The 22,756-nt window shown below is 42.3% G+C and overlaps 1 protein-coding gene across 1 annotated transcript in view; it reads left to right on the plus strand.

The window, feature by feature from the left end:
* Positions 1 to 2,646, plus strand: part of LOC144799650 (solute carrier family 23 member 1-like) — a 377,254-nt gene extending 374,608 nt beyond the window's left edge. Inside the window, exon 12 of the mRNA XM_078671141.1 lies at positions 1,942 to 2,646. Within this exon, the coding sequence (XP_078527267.1) occupies positions 1,942 to 2,186 (245 nt within the window). The 3' untranslated portion in view covers positions 2,187 to 2,646. The remainder of the gene's footprint in view (positions 1 to 1,941) is intronic.
* Positions 2,647 to 22,756: the final 20,110 nt, after the last annotated feature.

Genomic DNA, 22,756 nt, shown 5'->3' on the forward strand with positions numbered 1-22,756 from the left:
CCAAAAGGTCGACAGCTGAACATGCCGTCGTCCAAACTCTCCAATGAGGTAACTAACTTTTAAATCCAGGGAGGTGCTGTGCACTTGGCACAATTAAGATGTTACAGCAGCTGCTGGACGAGTAGTAGGAGTTTCCCCCATTAGGTGGCCTGTGTCAGTTGTGGTCTATACAAAATTGTCCAGCCAGAGAGTGTGTGGGCCCGTATGCAATTATCTCAGGGACAGAAGGTCAGACAGTCCCTGTAGCTCCCCACCCAGGCAGCTAGGCGCTAGTTCGGTCATGTCCAGTCCGTGCGCCGGGGACTACTCAATAACCTTTATGCAGAGATTCGGGTTTTTATTTTTGTTTACTGGAAAATATTATTTCTAAAATATGCAGAAAACGATGATGATGATCACACTAATTCACCTTCTCCACCATAACATGTTTCCACTTTAGAAGTGAGAAACATTGCCAGTCACCTGGAACAAGGGGACACATAACAGCTCCCCAACCTTATAAAATATTAAAAACTGTTGCTACACCTTATGGCTCGAATCTCTAAGGTTGGAATAATTAATAACAAGCTACTCTGTAAAGTGTTCTTACTACAGCCAAATCAAGCTATCAAACAAGTGATTTGGCCTCCAAAAGGCATTTACTCAAGGTGTCTGAAGGGTCTATAAGAAATGCAAGCCTGTTTCCATTTTGCAGACCCCCCATTGGACACTAGAACCCTATAGTTATATTTGGCTCTCATAGAGAGGCTCTCTTTTACTTCAGTTTTGGTATTTCATAACCCACTGTTCTACCATAGCAACATTTGTTAACAAAACTGGTTGACCACTGTTCTGATGTTAAAAAGGCCTTCCAGGCCAGGGTGGTAGACCTCTCAGAGACCCTGTTGGCACAGATCTGCTTGCCTGATTTGATTGAAAGAAGAAGCACAGCTGCAGGAGGGGTAAGGAAGGCAGGGAAGGTGGGGGGGGGGGCTTGGTCAAGGATGGCAGGTACATTTGATTTTTTAATACAGAACAGAGATATGTGGCAGGGGCCATATTATGTATGGCTCCCCCATTACTGCTTTGCCACTGTGTAGCAGTTGAAAGTAGGGTAAGATGATTTTAGAGGTCATATATAACATAAAATATAGATGGGGAAAAATACTAATTTCTATGACGTAGCAACAGTTCATAACAACACTCACTACCCCCTGCTGCTACATTATAAAAGCAGGCACATAACAGAATAGGAAATTCATTCAAAACCTGAAGACTCCACTAAATACAGCACCTCCAACCTAAGCTAAGAGCAGGTTTGGAGGTTTGCTCCTTTTCACGAAGGCATGGAGGAAAGAATTATGCATAGCGTGTGTAAGTGAAATGTTAACAACATGATAAGAGATACATTATTTGCATATTTATGTTTGTATACCACACAACTATTAACTATAAGAAGCACTTTAAGGCTGGGGGAAAGAGAGAGTTTCCATGTTTGTATTGATTCCTAAGTGGGCATGGCAAGACGTGTCTCTTAACCGATTTCAGATTTCCCTTCTGTAGTGTATAATAAAGCCTTACAAATCATTATATATATTTTAACTATGGCAAAGATATACCAATGCTTGGTGACTTAATTACTGGAAGTCTGCACAGAGGCTCCCTTTGTGCCTATTGAGTTGAAGAACATGGAAACCAAAGCTTAATTTCATGCAATATAATGTGTCTTTTGAATGGGAAGAAAGTATTTGAGGACAGTATTGTTGATTGAATCTTTAGAATATAGTGTCACCGTTGCAGATGGCAGCCTAATGTCAATTGCAGTTCTTACACAGATGAATGTGTGGATATTTGAAGCTTGCCCTTTCCTTAGTTGGGGCTTCTATGCTTGTTAATCGATTGCCAAAAAACATAACTAGTACTTTGGTATTAATATGCTAATTTATCTTTGCCCTCTATTAGGCACACAAGAGGAGCGAGGGATTCTGGCGTGGAAGCAGGTCCATGAGGATGAATCTGCTGACATCCTTGATACTGAGGACATCTACAACCTTCCCTTTGGTATTGGCACCAGGTTCTGCACAGGATCTTGGACTCGGTACCTCCCATTTTGTCCCAAACCCAGGGAGCAAGACCCCAGTACCAGCATTCAGCAGGAGGACAGCCATGACCAATCAAAAGACAAAGAAAAAGAGACCAAGCACTGACTCACAGGGCAGATCACAGTGACGATCAGCCCATCAGATTGACTCTACCTCTGAGATGCTGTTAGTGAATGCATCCCACATAAAAGTTGACCAAACACAAAACTGGTTCTATCCAGGATTGATGTTACAGAGTCAATGTGTGCAGTGGCTCAGTTGTTCTCCCAATGTCAAATAATGAAGTAGACTGCACTGATATCTAGCACTGACTAAATAGATCTAGAAATAATTTTAAAATGAACTGTTGAAAAGGTGGGATAAAAGACGTTTGTTGTGCTGGAAATTAGACCCATGAGTTGCTCCTTTTCTACTTCCGTCATTCTAGGTTTGTAGTTAATTATGTATTCTTGCATACTGTGGCCAAAGAAACTGTAAAGTTGTGACTAGCTCACAGCCAGCTTAAGATACATTTTTAAATAACAAGTGGATCACAGGAGAATTAAACTGTGTTTTGTATACAAAATTATTGCAGTATGCCTTCCTTAGTGTTTTTCCCTGTTGAATATCTTAAGGTGAATCATCACAGGATTGTACGATCTAAGAAAGGTATACCATCAGGTAATCTCATTTCACTGCCTCTGATATCAAAAAACTGCTTTAACAGATAGGTCTAATTCAAAGATAAAACACAGCCATGGAAAGCAAAAAAAATCTATTTCGTCAACCTCTCTCAGCACTGGGTAAGTCCTGCCTGTTTTACGATGTACGTTGATCGCATCACTACATAAGAAGCGTACTCTTTATCCCAACTACTGATCCATTTCTCAGAAAGGGTATATGAAAATGTATTCAAATTAGCAGACTTCAATCTCAATTTAATGTATTATATCCTAGATGACTTCCAAGCTGATTTCCACCCTGGACATGGACAGAGTTGGGCCTGGTTTTTACTACATGAGTCCCCACTGACCAAGTGTTCTTGTCAGCTCCTGTCATGCCTGACATATCTATGTCCTTTGCTACACTGGCGGATTTCCAGCTCACCCTAACCACAGCACAGATAGTCAAAACCCAGCTGGAGATCGATAGACAGAACACCAATCGTACGTCATGCACTGATTTTATTAGACCTCAGTGCGGTTTTCAACACTGTGTCACATGAGTTCCTAGCTGAAAGACAGGCTCAGATTGGTCTCCAAGGGATGGCTCGTGAATGGCTGACCTCCTGCCTAGCGGATCGTACCTTCCAGGTCCTTTCAGAAAATGCAGTGTCCAGCCCTCATGCAGTTACCTAGGGAGTCCCACAGGGATCAGCCCTCAGCCCTATGTTATTCAACATATTAGTCCAGCCTATAGTGGATCTGTTGGAAAGTTGTGGCCTAATTTTGTTCTCCTACGCAGATGGCACTAAAATCATTTTTTCTCCATCGTCAAAGAAGGAATATAATTCTGTAGATCTAAACTCCTGCCTTTGTTTTGTCTCCTCCTGGATAAATACCAGCTCTTTAAAACTAAACTGTGATAAGCCTGAGGTAATGGTACTGGGCAAAAATCTCAAGCCTTGGGGACCCCAAACACTGGCCTGGTACTCTAGGGGCTCTTCCAGAACCAGCACATAGGGTGAAGAAGCTAGGCTTCGGGTTGGATTCCACCCTGTCCATGAAGCAACAAGTGCCCAAAATAGCTTGACATGCTTTGTTACCATGCAAATGGCTAAACCACGATCCTATGTACGCTTCCTTTCTCGGCCCAAAGCACAGTCATCCAGGCCATGATCTTATCAAGGTTAGATTATGGCAACATACTGTATCTTCTTGGGACAGGCAAGACTTTGATAAGACGTCTTCAAGTGATCCACAACTCTGCCCACAGGCATCTGTTCTGACTCTTTAAACATGCCTCAGTGTCTGGCTTACTTTGTGACCTTCATTGGGTCACAATAGACAAGTGAATCCAGTTAAAGGCACTTTCCTTTATGTATAAAATCAATTCTCCACCCCTACCACCCCTCCGGCACATTACACTCTAGCAATAGTTCCCTATACACAGTCCCCAGAATAAAATAGACACGGATGGGTTGCCGTTCCTTCTCTTTCCGAGACCTCAAGCTATGTAATACTCTCCCTGAGTCCCTGATAAGCTGTACTTATCTAACCACTTTCCGCAAGGACCTGAAAACATGGTGATTTTAAGCCGTTCGTGTCCATCCTGCCCTTACTGCCATCAAAGCACTGGGAAACCCTCTTTGGGTAGCTGCGCACTATATAACATTTTAATAATAATATACTTTGCCACACATTTCTGTCAGACAGACTGAAGTCCTATTCTGGCATGTATATGTCGATTAAGTTTTCTCCAACCCTCCTCAACATGTAAGCTGTTGTTCATTTTCCAATTTTCTCTGATCTTTTTTAAAAAAAAATTTTGGTTTCCTACAAACATTCATAGTTTATAGTCATTTACAAAACTTCAAGAAAAAAAGAAACTGAAAAACCAATGATTAATTGTCAGATACAATACATTCACTTTCAAAGCAACCCCCTTTTTTCATACTTATGTATAGTGTATTCATTTGTTTAAAATAAAAACATGTCTATTTGACATATTCGTTTCATTTTCTGAATTCAAGAATGAACTGGAGAGGATTTTTGCCTTTCTGTAGTCCTGGATTAATGGATAGATCTACTAGCTTTTCAATGAACCAACTTCAGTGTCTTCCTGCAGGAACTATTCCTAGTTATTTTGAACACCTTACTGATAATACATTTGTATCTGGAATCCTTAATTTACCCATCAGGTTGCCTATAAAATCATAAATAGAGTTTCAATATAACTTCATTTGCGGCCTGTCATTATCCTATGAGTCCAGCTTTTTTAGTCTGAGCGTCTATTGATTTGAAATGCCTGGCTTTTGCTCATGTAGGTGTAATCAACAGGCCATTTGGGCAAATAATTGTAATTTTTTAACTTTCCCCACACACAGCATGTTAATTATGATCGCAAACTGCTCTCCAAATTTCCAAATTCATGCAACCTCCTCTTTAAATTTTCCATTTATTTATTAGCTTTCTAATCAATGCCTCTTGTGTATTGTTCATGGTTCAGGTTTACCTAGCCCATAGGTCAATGCTCTGATATCTATATTTTTCTGTCTAATCTATTTAAACTAAAGGCATAGACCTTTTAATTTCTCTGACAGATAATCTACACAGAACCACAGTAATTTGGATATAGGCTAAATGGAACCATCCTCAGTGGGTTTTATCTTGGAGAATATATCTGTTCCCATGTAATAATATTATCCTTTTTAATCCTACTTCCTATTTCTCCCTTACCTTTTTTATTCAACCTTCCATCTTCGATGTGGCCTGGACTGTGCTCCATGGGAAAATCCTCTCTCCCATTGATCTGAAACCTCTAGCTGACCTCTAAAACCTCTTTCAAATTCAACTATCACAAGTACACAGACAGCATGCATATTTTAAGTAAACCTGGCCAAATTGAAGAATGGTTCTCTCCCCCGCTTGACCCCTGTTCCATTCAACAACTGCCACTTTGACTGTCTTCCTATAGTCGCGGTCCTTTTTCCATACACAACTTTGTAGTGGGCTGGTCCCACGCTTGCGGTAGGCACAAGTAGACACTGTGGACAGTGCCAGGTAAATGTAGATGAAGTTTATTAAGTTCTTAGAAGTAGTTACAGCAAACCCCACCAGGAGCAGCCTCCTAGCTGCTCCGCCCATCTCTCAAATGACAACACTCACACCCAGGCACCCAAGCATTTCACTCAAACTAAGTTCTAACTGGAACACTCACACTGGCTGAGCAGCTAGGTACAGAGAACATAACAACATGACCTGAGGATATTACATATTCTATCCCTTCTATACTGAAAAATAAAAAGAACCATACTAAAACAAAAACAACTATACACAATAATGAACAAGATATGTATATAGTCCATAAACCCAGGAAAGCATGATGGAACACACCACGAGAGGGAAAACAGACACACAAAGGAGGAGAGAAGGATGAAAGGATAGAAAGACACACTAACACCATCCTCCTCCTTTAATAGTGAATAAAGAAAAATCTAAAAAGACCAAGAAAAACTCACATACAACAGGTGAGCATAACACACATGACATAAGAAAAGGGTAAATGTAACCCAGACTAGAATACAATAGGTGGAACGACACCCAAGAAAGTACTTCTCACATGTGAAGACTGTGGCGAAAACACAATACGCCACCCCTCATGTGAGGGACACTGTGGGAATAAAACTCAAGTGAAACCCCCCCCCCCCAAAAAGCACGATGTTTGGGACTGACACCCAAATGTACAGATTAAATCACATGGGACTAACCCCCAAGGACTTGTGAAGCATGGCAAAACAGATGCAGCACAGTGTGGCATCAAAAGATGACTACCCACACACATGACAACGAACATCAAAGTGAAGGGACTGACACCCAACACCAAAATAACAAAGGTGGGACTAACACCCCCTTTAAACTGAGTAGATGGGAGAACACTGAAACCCATCCCAGATGTAAGTAACTGTGAACGTGGGGTGATGGGATTAAAAACCCACTCCCATCCCTAAACAGGGATAAAATATCTGAAACAAGAGGAAATGGGACTAAAACCCACTCCTATCCCTTAGGCAGGGATAACAATATCTGAAACAAGGGGACATGGGACTAAAACCCACTCCCATCCCAAGGCAGGGATAAAATATGTGAACGTGGGGTCATGGGACTAAAGACCCACTCCCTTCCCTAGACAGGGGATAACAATATTTGAAACAACTCACATATACGTCATTAGAAAAAACCACAATACTTTTATAATGTGCGTAACCATAAGCATTTTGTACGTACTGAATGCTAAAAACATTCATTTAATATGCTAAAAGTGAGTTCTTCAACACTAAAATATCCTCTGTAAGTATAATATTCTCCAAAAGAATACAAATATCCCTAGATGGCAGCATAGCACAGAACAGTGAATACAGAAATGAAAACTGCGGGCCATATTATCAAGGCCAGGTGTTAAAATTATCGGCGTTTTATCGGCAGGAAACTGCCAATAAAACGGCGATAATGGGCTTGATAATACGCCCTTGTTAATTCCCATAGAAGCCCATATTATGGTGTTAACATGGGCGTCTATGGGAATTAACAAGGGCGTATTATCAAGCCCATTATCGCCGTTTTATCTGCAGTTTCCTGACGATAAAACAGCAATAATTTTAACACCGGGCCTTGATAATATGGCCCAAGATTTCACAAATTGGGACAATTTTAAGCTGCACTTGTGAAAAGAAAAGGCACCTCCAATGTCACTCCTACAAAAAAAAACTACACACCAATGTTTTTTTTTTAATTTGAAAGTCACCTGTGCTCTTGTTAAGTACCGGTGAGCGGTTTCTCACCCGTGATCGTCACACAAAGTTCCATGTGGCTGTTGCCGCATAGCGCCCCGTAAAGCCGGTGAAGGGTGACTCAAGATGTACTGTGGCATCCAGCACATCACACAACTATAATGCGAAGTACAATGTCCTCCGTTTGGTGAAAGGCTTGCACTCGCAAGCCAAATATCGTACACTCGCAGGGGAACAAAGTTCAACTGCAGGAATGTTGCGATTGAAAGGAGGGTATATCCACGTCCCTTGTTGAAATGCTGCAGTCTAAGTGATAGCGATTTCAATTATGTTTTTTGCAATCCCGCAAGCAACAAAAAAAACGTGGTTGACCGTCTTGAACTTCACCAAGAACCCTCTATGTGCTATTTCCAAGCACAAGATGGCGGCAGAGCCGGGTAGCTCACGGCGCGTTGTTGTATGTGGGCGTCACTAGGCAGCTGAATGGAACAATTGGAGAAGGACATTATCCAGCAACAAGGAGGGAAAGACGTCACCAAGGATACAGCTTGCCTCCGCGCAGCACTAATGAATCGGTGAGGAACGCGTGCATTTTTAAAAATTTAAACGATGTGCTGCAGTTGCTGGTAACCACTTGAGCATTTAAACAAAATAAATTGGCCCCCACTCACCAGATTTCACTCGGCCCCAGTCTTGAATCTACGTGACTTCACACTAACTGCCACTGGTTATCAAGGCTGGCTCTTTTGAAGATTCCCTTGAAAGACGGGTCATGTTATTGTCTGGTTCACTCTGGGGCACAAAACGGCAACAGCAAAGAACACTTACTCAAAGTGGAAACATACAGTCTCTTCAACAACAAACATGTGCAAGAGATCACCCAAGGTGCCGCTACTCGTATAACAAAATGTTAAATCGGTTCCTCTGAGAAAGTACTTCAAATTTGCTGCAGTTGTCACTGGTTCCACACCGCTATCCTCCTTAGATGTATTTTGCCTATGTAAATACTGCAAGTCTCTGCCAATAAAGTAGTTAGAACACTCCATACTTTGTTGAAGACGCTGTTAAAAGTGCACAAGCAGACTCTGCTAGTTACCGATTCTAGCTCCAGATAAATCATTATTTCACTGAAGAAGTAGACGAAACCTGCTATTAACCTCGAAGCTTCCCACACAGGATGGGGTCAAAAGGAAACAGGGAGCCCCAGCAGGAGGAAGCTTGTTGCTCGAGAGACAATGGCAGAAGTCTTCTAGGTGACAGCAGGATCTTGAGTAGGTGACAAACGCCCAGACTGCAGGCTGTCCTGGTGATATAGGACACTGGTGGGGCTGACCAGTGCGTAGGCTTTAATTCTCAGGTTACCTTAAAGTCTTTAGTTCCTTGTCTTTTAGTTCCTTGGTCCCTTAGTTGTCCTTACTACTTTCTCCAAGGGTAGGTTCAAGATCGTCGCCAAAAATGTAGTGGGCTGGTCGCACGCGTGCGGGAGACACAAGTAGACGCTGTAGACATGGCTGGGTAAATGTAGATGAAGTTTATTAAGTTCTTAGAAGTAGTTACAGCAAACCCCCCCAGGAGCAGCCTCCTAGCTGCACAGCCCATCTCCCAACTGACAACAATTCACACCCGAGCACCCAAGCATTCCACTCACATTAACATTTTAACTGGAACACTCACACTGGCTGAGCAGCTAGGTACAGAGAACATAATGACATGACCTGAGGATATTACAAACTTCTGCTAATTTAATTTGTGACGTTCCTTCTCCCTCTCCCACTTTCAAGGTCCCATCTGTAGTCACATACGACTTCTTTCAAAATCCAAAGCATCTGCAGTATCTTTTCATGCTTTTCCCCACAATGTAACATTTGTAAATGTCTTGACTTTTGGTCGCAGATTCCATGGCGAGGCCATAAGTGGAGTGGATTCAGACCTGTCATTGAAGGATTTGCTCCAGTCCAAGTGTCAAAGTTATGCTCCAGTGTGGATTCTATGGTATTTTGTGCAAATACCGTTCCCCCAACCAGGTCTCTATGGCTGGATTGGGGGCCACATTGCCGAACGCTGCTGGATTTACACAGGAGCATAACTCAATCCATGTTGGAACATAACATTGACACTGAAGCGATTGATTTCATTGGAACACAGCATTGACGATCACTGTGAGTCTATCATTACCCTGAAGAAACCGGTTCGACACTTACAGGAGACTACCCTTTGCCTTCATGCCAGAGCGAGTATGCAGAGAGGAGGTTCAGGTGGAACAACGTCCAGTTGGTGGCACATGACCCTGAACACTTCCTCGTAGAGTTCATCAGGATGGTGGTCTGCTGTAAAGACCTCTTTGAGCACTTCATGATTGAAAGGGTGTAGAGCCTGTTTCTAAAACATGTCTGTTTACTCCATTCTAAGTGTTGACTCATCCTTTTGTTTCAGTGTTAGCGCTGAGATGCCTCTCAGGGCGCTTTACAATTAAGTTAATTGATTCACAGTTTGTCCAGAGCACCAACTGGCATAACAAAACTTGAAGGGGCCCCCCTCGCAAGGAATGTGAAGGGCCCCCCTCCAGACTCAATCAGGGCTCTCCGGCCAAAGTACTTTACTGTGGTGGCTCCATGTAGCTGGAGGGGCCCGGTACCGCAGGGGTTTCGGGGAGGGGGGGGCTGTGTTAAGCCACTTAGGGCACCCTCCTCGGCCTGAAGCTTGGGCTAGACCTGTCATTGTCAGGGCGATCAACTACAGGGACCGTGATGCTATCCTCAGAGCTGCACGTCCAAAGAGCCCACTAGCCTGTGAAAACAGCAGTCAGGCTATTACTGGACACACAGGAGTAAACGCGGAACTGCATGAATTGAATGTCCATTATATGATGTTATTTCCAGTGAAATTGAAGATTCTGAGAGCAAATCATGGCATTTCATGTCGCCAGAGGAATTCTGGAAGTGGCTGGAGGAATGGCACTCAGTAGAGAATAATAGACAGAGAAGGGACTGGGCCCCACTACAACGCAGGGAACCAGGTATCATATCAGCAATGTAAGAGGGAGAGAAAACGTGGCAACAAGATGAGGAAGATGAACGGACAGAAAACAGGGGCTCGTGATCCGAGAATTGCAGACTAGAATTGTCAGGACAACTTGGGGGTGGGAGACAGACATGGCCTTAGGATTTTAATGTGGAAAGTTAAAGTTTGGTCAGATGTGGGGCGCTTTTTATGCCCCAGACCCAGTCACACAGCAGTTAGCATGCGTGTACACAATTTTACAATTCAATTTGATCATCCATGTTTAGCCTTTTTATTCCATTTCATCCATAATTATTACGAATCATTCAACATCTACATATATGGTTGCATGCTTTTCCTTTTCCTCTTCCATTTAACCATTTCTATTTCAAGCCATGATGATTTGTGTTCCAATAAGTGGCTGGAAACTGTGCAATTCACAATTATATATAATACATGCAATCTGGACTAGAGTAACAGTAAAAAGTACATATTGGTATTGTAGCTGGAAATTGGAATGCAGGTATGCCTGGGAATAACTTTCAGGAATGACTAAACTGCAGATTAGAATTAAAAATGCAATGCAGGGCTACATTAAATATAAATGGACCTATAAACAAGATAAATGAAAGCATAAAACCAATCAGGGTTTGGGACACAATGTTAGAATTAATAAAATGTAGATTAGACTTTGGAAAACAATTGTATTGAAATGTACTGTTTTTTTTATGTAGCAAGGAGCCTGTCCCTCGCAAGGCCGCAATCACATTTCTGGGTGTTCCTGTTCCAATATTTATATGCAGCTTCATGCTAGTGACAAGGACATTGAAGCACATAATGTGTATCAATTGCTTTGTGCAAGGTTGAAAGGATTGTTGTGTGGTTTGACCTTTATTGGACATGTTAGGTGAAGAGAATGAGGTATGATAGGAGAGGATGTGCTGACCAACAAGTCTCAGCATCGGCTCAACATCCCTTGATTCTGGGCAATTCTCTTAATCTCGCTGTGTCTAAAATAAATAAATGTGACATTGTTTAATGCAACTGGTGCTCATGTAAAATACTCAAATACCTCTGGGTTGAGTTTGCAAGATATATAAAACTGCAAACATTAAAGAATATAAAAAAATCTATTAAAATGTGATAACATAGTGGGCAGATGTCACATGGAGTGTAGCTGCACATAAGTGTTGCAGAGGGTGCGAATAAGCCGCACCTGCATGCACTATAGATGGATTCCACTGATGTGCATCAGGAGATCATATGTATTTTAGATTCATAGTTAAATTACCAAATAGTATTATAAATGGGTTAACGTTTCCCCTGATGTACATTATAAGGATATTGCAAGTCACAAAGGTGTTCCCAGACCATATAGAGGAGCAAAGTCGAAGGACCAGTATAACTTCCCCTTCCTGCAAACATCTTAAAAATTTGGGCCCAGATAATAAAAAATGTTACAAGATGCAGCACAGCAACCAAAGTTGCTGCGCTGTGTCACGTGACAAGGAAAGAGGAGAAAAGTGCCAAATCTACAGAGATATGGGACTCTCCTCCTATCTCCCTTGCACCACACTTATCAGGCTGCTGAGTGCCATGCACTGACATTTGCACCATTGTGCAGGGGTGTCTGCATTAGTCTTGTACATGTTTTGTACTGGAAGGGCACCTTTCCAGTACAAAGTACTATGCTTCGACTGACTTTAAAACTTTTCCCACTTTGGATGTATGCTGTGCAGTGCAGCACACGTGCAACGTGGGAAACATTAGGAGAACTAAAAGCATTTTTCATTTTTAACACCCGTTTCAAAGTGGCATTATTTTTTTTACACAAAACCCTGCCTTCTAATATTAGTAGGCAGGGTTTTTCATAGAATAACATTGGTGGTTGAATGAGAATGCACATATACAACCCATGTAATGCCCCCTTTGCAGTACAGCACACATGCGAAGTGAGAACAGTTAAGAGAAATAAACGTATATCTCAATTTTAACGCTTGAATCCAACGCAACACCACTCTTTGAAGAGTAATGCAGAGCTATGGGCTTATTTGCGTTTCTTTGAGAAACTCAAGTTTTGGGCTGGAGAATAAATTAAAAAACAATTGCACAGGTTTGTGCCACTTTATGACACACAAGCAGCACAAAATGTTTGGTTTTCTGGGGCTTGGTGTCTTCCGCTTTCATGTTCATTACATACAAGAAGTGTAAGTGCAGAATTCGTAGTACGACATTAAGCACAACAAATGCACATACAATTTGTTTAAAAAATATAATAGAATCAGTTTAATGCTAGTTGGGTTAAAAAGGCTGTGGATCAGACTGTGTAGAAACTTGTGGATATTCTAACTTTATTGCAATGACGAACTGTGTGGGGAAAAAAATTAACACCTTGGCATGAATATCTCTTCATTGCTGTTCGCCTTTTTCTTTTTTTTTTTTAGAAAACTATATCAAAAAGAATAGCTAACTCCCATTTTAATTGGTTAAACTGACTTTCATCCTGGCTGCTGGCAGCAGCCATTCTGATGTCTGAACTCAACTTTAGTAACTTATTGTAGTAGAGCAGCTATATTGTTTCTCTATTATAGATGACTGGATGTGTCCCAACTCAACAGTTATAAAGAAATTAGGTATGGGCTTTCATACAGGGTTTGGAGATTTCAGCGTGTTATGCGAAGTCTATCTAGAAGCATCAGGGAGACACAATCAATCAATCAATCAATGACATTTATAGAGCGCACTACATACCCGTAGGGTCTCAAGGCGCTGGGGGAGGGGGGGTGCCGCTACTGCTCGAACAGCCAGGTCTTCAGCTTCTTCCTGAAGGAGAGATGGTCTTGGGTCAGGCGCAGGTCGGCCGGGAGGGAGTTCCAGGTCTTGGCGGCCAGGTAGGAGAAGGACCTTCCTCCTGTAGTTGCTCTTCGGATGCGGGGGACGGCGGCGAGGGCGTGGTTGGCTGATCGGAGGTGGCGTTTGGGAGCGTAGAAGTTGACTCGGCTGTTGAGGTAGCTCGGGCCTTGGTCGTGTAGGGCTTTGTGTGCGTGGGTGAGGAGGCGGAAGGTGATTCTTTTGTTGACGGGGAGCCAGTGAAGGTCTTTCAGATGTCCGGAGATGTGACTGGTTCGTGGGATGTCGAGGATGAGTCTGGCTGAGGCGTTCTGGATCCGCTGGAGTCTCTTCTGGAGCTTGGCGGTGGTGCCGGCGTAGAGGGCGTTGCCGTAGTCCAGTCGGCTGGTGACGAGGGCCTGGGTGACGGTCTTCCTGGTCTCGGTGGGGATCCACCAGAAGATCTTCCGTAGCATGCGTAGGATGTTGAAGCACGCCGAGGAGACGTTGTTGACTTGCCTGGTCATGGAGAGGGAGGAGTCCAGGATGACGCCCAGGTTTCGTGCATGGTCAGTCGGTTTGGGTGCGGTGCCCAGGGCGGGGGGCCACCAGGAGTCGTCCCAGGCGGAGGGTGAGGAGCCCAGGATGAGGACCTCTGTCTTGTCCGAGTTCAGTTTCAGGCGGCTGGTCGTCATCCACTCGGCTACCTCTTTCATCCCTTCGTGCAGGTTGGCTCTGGCGGCGGCGGGGTCGTTGGTCAGGGAGAGGATCAGCTGGGTGTCGTCGGCGTAGGAGATTATGCTGAGGTTGTGTTTGCGTACGATGGCCGCAAGGGGGCTCATGTAGACGTTGAAGAGGGTGGGGCTCAGAGATGATCCTTGGGGGACGCCGCAGATGACTTCGGAGGCCTCTGACTTGTACGGTGGTAGGCGGACTCTCTGTGTTCTTCCGTCGAGGAAGGAGATGATCCAAAACTGATAGGAGGTGCTGTTGAAACATTAAACGATTGATCTATAATGTTCACTCAGGAGAAACAAAGGAGTGATCCATTGGAGGGATTGTTAAACCACAAAGGAGTCTATCTATGTGTGACATAGAATCAACCACCAAAACAGTAGTGCAAGGAGTTCACCCAGGGTGGAGTGGGTAGAGGCTCAGAGAATAAGATAACAGAGATGCAAGGTCACCAAACTTTGGCTCAACCACTCGCGTCTGTCAGGCACAAACAGGGAACACACCAAAGACAGACACTTTTATCCTTCTTTCTTTTAGTTGAATGCCTGAGATGGACACGTTGATGGGAGAGAGAAACTATGTGAGTTGAGCAACATTTATCAGCGGGAGAAAAGAGGGGCTGGTCTGCAGCAGGCTCAACTACTGCCCCTGCAGGTCAATAGAGACATTAAGAGACCAGCCCTTGAGGTGGAGGTAGTCAGCTTAAGGCAGGGAGGAACCAAGGGACTGCAGGGTATAAACACAGCTCAATAATTTGAGCACAATGCTAGACGCATGAGAGGAAAAACCACAGAAAGAAGAGGAGGAAACATTTTAAACATAAACTACTGTAGATGCACAATGACAATAAATGGATGACTTTAAACTTTCTGACTATCTTGTACATAGGTGGGGTACCTAAGACCACTCACACATAACAGCAGGAGCGCACAAGTCAAAAGTAAAACCTGAGGCCTCTATGGTATTAGTTCATCACATGGATAGAAGTTGTGCAATTGGAATCTGATAGCCTATCTATTTCACATGTACTCACAAATACCTGTCAACAGTTACCATTGACATCTTCAGTCAGACCACCTTATAGCCAACATCTCTTTACAATATGCAACTCGAACATTGTTTAAAAAAAGAGTCTGCAAAGCCCAGAATACCAGAAAGGTGTTGGCTAAAAAGACAGCCTTACATTTTGGGGCCAGTTGGCTGTCCTGACCACCTCTTCATTGAGCTGCAGACATTAGGCCATTGCATCAGGCCTATTTGTTTTCTGCCGCTGGAATTATACAAATTTTTCCCCCCAAGAAGAGAGACTCCCAAGGAACAACAGTGAGCAGTGTAAAATACTCTGCCCATGCTCTTTCTTATGTTGGGTTAAGATCTAAGGGGGGAAGGAACAGTTTCCCTATCTCTTTGAACCAATAACAACAAGAAAACTGCTAATAATAGAAATCTGTTATTTGTATAACCCTCTGCAAAGGGCATTTACTATGCAATTATTATTAGCAAATCATAACAGAAACCTAAGGCCTGATGTACATAATTTGTAACATATATTTTTGTGGCAACCTAATTATTTGGTGAACCTACCTATGTATTAATAGGTCGGTTCATACAATAAGGATTTGGAGTGGGGAACAATCCAACCTACCCCATTACTCTTCATGAATTGGGTAGCAAATTGTGACTTATTCCAATGGATGGACATTTGAGGAATGGTGGCCTGCTGTCAGCGGATCACCATGTCTGTGATCCCGTTTTCAATATTTTTTTTAAAAGTTCCACTGGACCACTTCCCACTCCAAACTTATGTTTTATATTCACAACAGGGAAAGTGTCTTAAGATACCCACTTTCCCTTTGTGAATGGGTTAGAACCACCTTTGTGGAGTTGGTAACCTAAGAATGGTTTGCGACCCAAATTTTAATTGCAAACAATTGTTACATAGCATTTTGAAATGCAATTTAGTAGGAATGCTGTACCCACCACTTCCACATTTCGATTCGGTAGGCATTTCTACACCCATTGTGTGATCTGGCAAGGGAGTGCTTGGCAATCTATTGCTTCTGTAATGGTTATCAAAGATAAGGTAATTGTGTACACTAACCAAACCAAAAACCTTCTGTGAGCCCTTCCCACACTATCCCAAAATGTATACACCTACTCTCACTGTCCTGCTTCCAGCAGTCTTTACAATCTTATCAAAATGTAAACCATTTGTTAAACAATTCAAGGAGAAAGCTTATTTCCCCACCCAGGGAGCAGTGGCGGCTCCTCCACTAAGGTGGAGGAGTGTTGCCCCACTGATTTTTTGCAGTGAAACTCAGAGAAAATGAAATGTATTATCATTTTATTTTCTCCTACTTTCACCCACAGCATTGCTTGAAGGGGCGGGCAGGGAAGGAGCGGTAGCACCCTCCCAAAGTACGCAATGAATGCTTGGGCAGCCCTCTCGTGCCGCCCAAAAGAGTCTTGCGCACTTTGCATATTCTCCTTGAAGGCTGCATTATATCCTACATGGAGAACATGCCCAGGGTTCCAGCCAGCATATGAGCACCAAAATATTGTGCTCAGACCAATCACAACACTGCTAAGGCAGCATTGTGCTTAACTGACTGGGAGCGTGGGTGTGCTTCCTGAGGCCGAGCGAGTGAAGGACTACGGAGGAGAGACGCTGCCGAGGAAGTGGCGAAAAGGTAATTAAAAAAAGAATCATTTATAGCCGCTTTCCCGCATCCTCCCCCCTCCCACATTCTCCCCTACCTCCTGCATCCCCTCTCCAATCCCTACCCATCTGCCTCCGATCCATGGTGTCCGCAGCTGCCACTGAACCACTCTTATGTTGCTGTCATTGCTCGGGCCATGCCCCCCAATCAAATATTCCTGGCTACGGGCCTGTCCACCTGGGTTCAAAGAGCTGGGGGAGGTAGTCTCACCCCAGCCATGTGTAGCAAGGTTGTGACAGTAGGTGAGTGCAGGGAATACCGGTTCAGGAGTGTCTGGCATACCCCTCTCCCTTGCCCGCCTTACACAAGCGACAAGGGTGGAGACCAGCACAGATAAAGAGGGTGGTTCGTGACTAGAACACACTTAGCGTTCAGTTACGAATCCTCCTTGCCATGCCTGTAATCCTTAATTCCCCTCTTACCTGTATGAGCCACATCCTCTGCAGTCGGGTCTGTCCATTTCCGCATCTCGGGCATTTCCATTGTGTTCCTCGGATGCTCGGGATTTCCTCTTACAGGTGGCGGCTTTCTCCTTCCTGGGTTCCTGTATGGTGCCGCTTCTCTGTGAATCCTTTGTGTTCCTCGAGCCTCCAGTTCCCCACCTTATCACTCTGTGACAGTAACAGACATGAGAGAGGATATTCAAGCTACACAAAGAATCCACATCTCTTGGGTATCGACTGAAGGATTAAATTGCTCTGATTCCATAGACTGCTTTACTTATTAAAAAGCTTTGATTCCACGGTGAGTGGAGTGTTGCTGTTGATTTATTTGATTTACTGGCTGGGGATATAGAATGATAAAAGAAAACAAATCAAACTACAGGTTGGACTCCTGATTCTACAAGGAGCTGCATTTACTGTCAGACCTAGCACCTTTTTGTGTAGTGTTCTTTATACTATTGACATCCTGCCTAGGGAAATATGTTTTTAGTTTTTTTCCTTGCGCGATGGGGATGATATTTGTAGGTCTCATGGATGTGTACGGTGTTATACGTTCAGGTTAGTTAACTTGCTATTTTCTTGCATTTGCGTTGTATTGTTCCAGTATAGATAAATGTAACCCTTAGTTTCTTTTATTTCCATAAACATTTTAGTATTATTAGTGTTTCCTGCTTCCCTATGCATCAGTTGCCCATTTAAAAGAAAATTAACCAGGTACATATTACGGACAATATTTTAGGAATTATTACACACATCTATTTAAACATTTGAATGTAGAGTAACCTGCTGTATTTACTTTTGACTAGGAGGGGCATGCAGTCCACCCATACTGAAACCAGGCAGGACGTATCATCGTGACACATCTCCTTCTCCCTTTCCTTGTTTTGTTTCCCCCGATGGAAGAACGTCAGATCAGCTTAGCTGACATTGCTCACATGGTTGGGAACCTGCAAAAAAAAAATGCAATGATGCAGGACACTAGCAAATTTGAGAACTGTGGAGACCAGTTTCTCTGGTAGATCAGATTTGATGGTCTCCCAACTACTGACTCATAGCCATGCCTTTACCTCCCTATGTCACATTTTTGTTGGGGTACATCTTACCTGGGTTGATCGCTCTGTAATTGTCCAAATAATGCTAGAATCCGGGGCGACAGTGGATTTTATTGACTCTCAACAGGCTAAACATATGACGATCCAAGTCAAATCTAAACTCACAGTTGAAGTAGTAAAGACCATCAATGGGAGCACAATAAAACCAGGCGCGTTATACATACCACTGCAGAACTGGATCTCTGCATTCATGGACATCACCAAAAAACTGTTCAGGATGACTTGATATCTTCGCCCCAGGGGTATACTAGGAATCCATTGGTTAATGTGGCATAAACCAGAGCTAAATTGAAGAGATCAGTCAATACTCTTTGCATCTGATTATTGTGCAATGCACTGCTCAAAGGGTTATACACAACCACACCACATAGTTTTGTCTACAGATTCCAGACTACCTCAATTGCCTGCCTGTTATCAATCCTTTAAAGAGGTGTTTGATAAAGAAAAGCCCTCCGTCCTACCACCTCATTCTCCGTACAATTGTCACATAGACCGAGTGCCTAGAGCTAAAATACCATGTAGTTGAATATACGCTCTGACTGAGAAAGAAAACATTTATTTGAGAGAGTACTTGGATGACACGTTAAAGAAAGGATTTTTTCGCCCTTCTAGATTGGCTGCTTCTTCTCTCCTTTTTTAAAATTCCCCAAACAGGAAGGAGGTCTCCGGTGTTGCATCGACTATCGAGCCCTAGACGACGTAACTATAAAGAACTGATAGCCTCTAACCCTTATAGAATCCTTACTCGATCAAGTGAAAAATGCCATTATCTTTTGGATCTGAGAGGGGAGTATCATTTAGTAAGAGTGCAAGAGGACAGTGAGTGGAAAATGGCTTTTCGTACCACGTTTGGTGTTTATGAGTATTTTGATAACACCTTTTGGCCTTTGTAATGCCCCTGCTGCCTTCCAGTTTTTCATCAATAAAGTTTTGATAGAGTTTTTGGATATTAGTTCCATCGCAAACATAGATGACATTTTGATATACTCCTCTACAACTACAGAACATATTGGACATGTAAGAGCTGTATTAGAATGTCTCTGGGAGAACAATCTTTATGTTAAATTGTACAAATGTGAATTCCACACTACAAAAGTAACCTTTTTGAGTTTTGTGTTGTCCCCAACAGGCTGACAATGGATCCCCAAATGGTCGCTGCTATCACTAAATGGCCCTCCCCTTGTACTGTGAAGGGTGTGCATAGCTTTCTAGGCTTCGCCAATTTCTACTGGCATTTCATACATGATTTTGCATCCATGGCTGCTCCCATCACCAGGCTTCTGAAAAAAGGAATGCTTTTTGTGTGGATGCTAGCTGCTGGAGAAGCTTTTTCTGAGCAGAAAACCGCTTGTCTTACCACCCCTACCCTACAACATCCTGATTCTTCAGCCATTTATTGTCAAATCAGATTTCTCATAAGTAGGCTTTGGGGTGTGTTATCCCAGAGAAACAAACAGACAGGTCAGTTACACCCTGTTGCCTTTTATTCACATAAACTAACTACTACTGAACAGGAGATCGAGAACTATTGGTCATTAAACAAGCTTTTGAGAAGTAGCTCCAATACCTGCTAGGGGCTTTACATACCATCACTGTTATTACAGACCGTAGAAACCTATAGTTCTTGAAAGCAGCCAGGGCCCTATCTATGCAACAATTGCGTTGGACACACTATTTCAGTAATTCTGATTACATAATACAGTTTCAGACAGGCAGGAAACATGGAAAAGCTGATGCCCTATCCCATTATGGCTATGATATTCCCGAAGTTGTGAACCCTCAGTGTTAGACCTGGCACCATTGGCGTGGTTTTCCCTTCCATTTTTTCTGTTGCCTCATGTATTTTTGCTGCTGTTGTATGCTTTGGGTAAGGAGTGCCTCCAAGGGAGTTTAATGAAACAAATATTCAAATGTTTTAAAAGTAATTTGGGAATAGGCTATTTAATAGTCCTCGTTGAGTTTTGTGCAACAAAATTATCAAACTTGACAAACATCTATTACAAAAAACAGTTAACATTAAACAGAAACAACAGACATGTGTATAGGCAAAATAGAAGACTTTATCAAAAAATTCTCAAGGGGTTATGAAATACAAATATACAAACAGAAATACAGGAAAATTATATTGGAATGAAATCAATTTCTCTGTAAAAACTGTAAACACCTATCCAACACACAAATGTTCTAAATTCTTTTTGCATAAAGGTAAAAGTCGACGTTTCGGTCTCCTATGTGTAAATCCTTGTGACCATCTTCAGGACTGGTTAATGAATATTTGTAAAGCCCTATTGTAAAACGAAATAAGAAATATTTACTATTACAATATTAAACTAATAAAAAAGCACTATACACACACAATTTACACTTACACTAACGAAACATACTAAACATGACATATTAAAAAAGTTAATCTTGACATTGAATACATATAGTACATATAGTAATACAAATATTGTTTTTATACTAAGTGCGTTGTTTATATTTAGAGAGCATAATTTCATCAGTTGTGCTGCTAAAGAAAATCAAATGTGTCAACCTATACTCCAAGAAAGAATGATATTGTTATCATCATTGGGTCTATACCAATGCAGACTACAACTCTATGACGAATATATAACCTTTTTTGTCATCATTTATAGTCCTATTGAGGGGTTAATTAGAACCATGTTACTCTAGATTCTCTGAACCACTTGTTTCGAGAAATTTTGTCCTTATTGTTTAATATAGCGTGAAAGAATAGCGCCTCAACTGTATGTAGAATCATTAGAACCATGAATACCTTATATTAACGATCAGCGAGGTGGCCAGCACGATACTGGATGGAGTGGAATGATCTGTCACAAGTAAATCTGTCAAAGATAAAGTTATATTTAAGTCTCTTTTCCAATGTCCACTAATGGTGCTGCACAAAGAGTAGAATATTCAAAAAATAGTACCTATTTACAGGGGTCCTTATTGCGCCTTGAGTGTGGCAGTTTGGGACATCAAACGAAAACTTGTGTGCATATCTAAGAATAATCCAATTTAAATGTCCATTAGTAACGATAATATGCCACATAAGGTCGTTAAATGAAACCTTTATAGCGTAATTCGTACCTTATTCAGAATCCCAAAAATGTTTATTTGAATATAGCGGAGTTTGTGATATCGCTGGCCGAAAACAGATGGCACTCTGTAGGAATAACATAATGAGCCATAAGTTTTTAATTATACACTGTACCTGCTAGAAAAGGTGCGTCATAAAAGGAAATTACCTTTGAAAGGAGTGAACAACTTAAATTATAGTTGATTAATTTATATGGCGAAGATCGTCAAGGGATCGATCTGGAAAGAAAAATGGAAGGAAACTATCAAAAATGGTCTAATCACGCTAGATTAGCACTCTAAGTCAAGTTGGGGAGCACTAGTACATTGATGTAAGCGCAGTTACCTGTTAGACAGTGTCAGGCATCAAAAAACCACCGTCCGTCGCAACCCGAGGAAGAGGATTATCAGGCAAACGGGAGCATTTAAGTCCTATCGTTTGGAGATCGAAAGAGGGCTGCACTAACAACTATACGAGCGCCATCTTGGAGCGGCTAAAGTTTAACAAAGATATACAAAAATGCCGTCTTGGTTAACGGACCCTGTTGACAAGCGGAGCATGTAAAAACCACTTTGTCTTCAACCTATGGTTACAAATCTATTATCACGTAACTCCCTTGGAGGCACTCCTTACCCATTTGATTATTTCCTACCCAAGCCCTCAAGGGTATACCGGGTTGCTCACTGTGTTTCACATATCCTTGCGCAGACGCTGGTCTGTTGTGAGCCGCTTAACTAAGTGGTCATTCTTTTGTCTTTCTCATACTTATGTCTGAGGCAGAAACTCTAGCATACTCTGATGAGTACATTCTTAAGATTGCTGCAGGTCCCTCTTTGCTAGGCAATAAGGGCCCAGTCACACAACTTCCATACGAATCGGACATTAATCAGTTAGAACGATTAAAGAAAAAACGTGTCCGAACCGAACTCCATCACAGCTGACCGACTGCTTAAGCTCTAATATTATACCTGTAGGACTCCAAATACGCAATATTCCTATCATCTTCATTGATGATGAGGAATTTAAAATAGGTTTCAGCTTCTCCGCGAATCGCTGTTCAAGAACTTGGATGGTCCTGAGTATTGAAACAGCTTTGAGACAAATTAAAATTTTGACCAAAGAAATTGAAACCTTAGAAAGTAAGATCTTAGGCGATAGTACCATCACTAACAGTAAATTCCTCCTTGATAAAGTCAAACAAACAGTCAAGGAATTCGAAGAATTTAATTCTCATAAGAAAACTGAGAAATTACAGAACGATATTAGGCGATACAATAAAGAACGTACGTATCCCTACTTAAGAAAAGATTTTTATACCAACCA

This window comes from Lissotriton helveticus, chromosome 1_1 (genome assembly GCF_964261635.1).
Source record: "Lissotriton helveticus chromosome 1_1, aLisHel1.1, whole genome shotgun sequence".
NCBI lineage: Eukaryota > Metazoa > Chordata > Amphibia > Caudata > Salamandridae > Lissotriton > Lissotriton helveticus.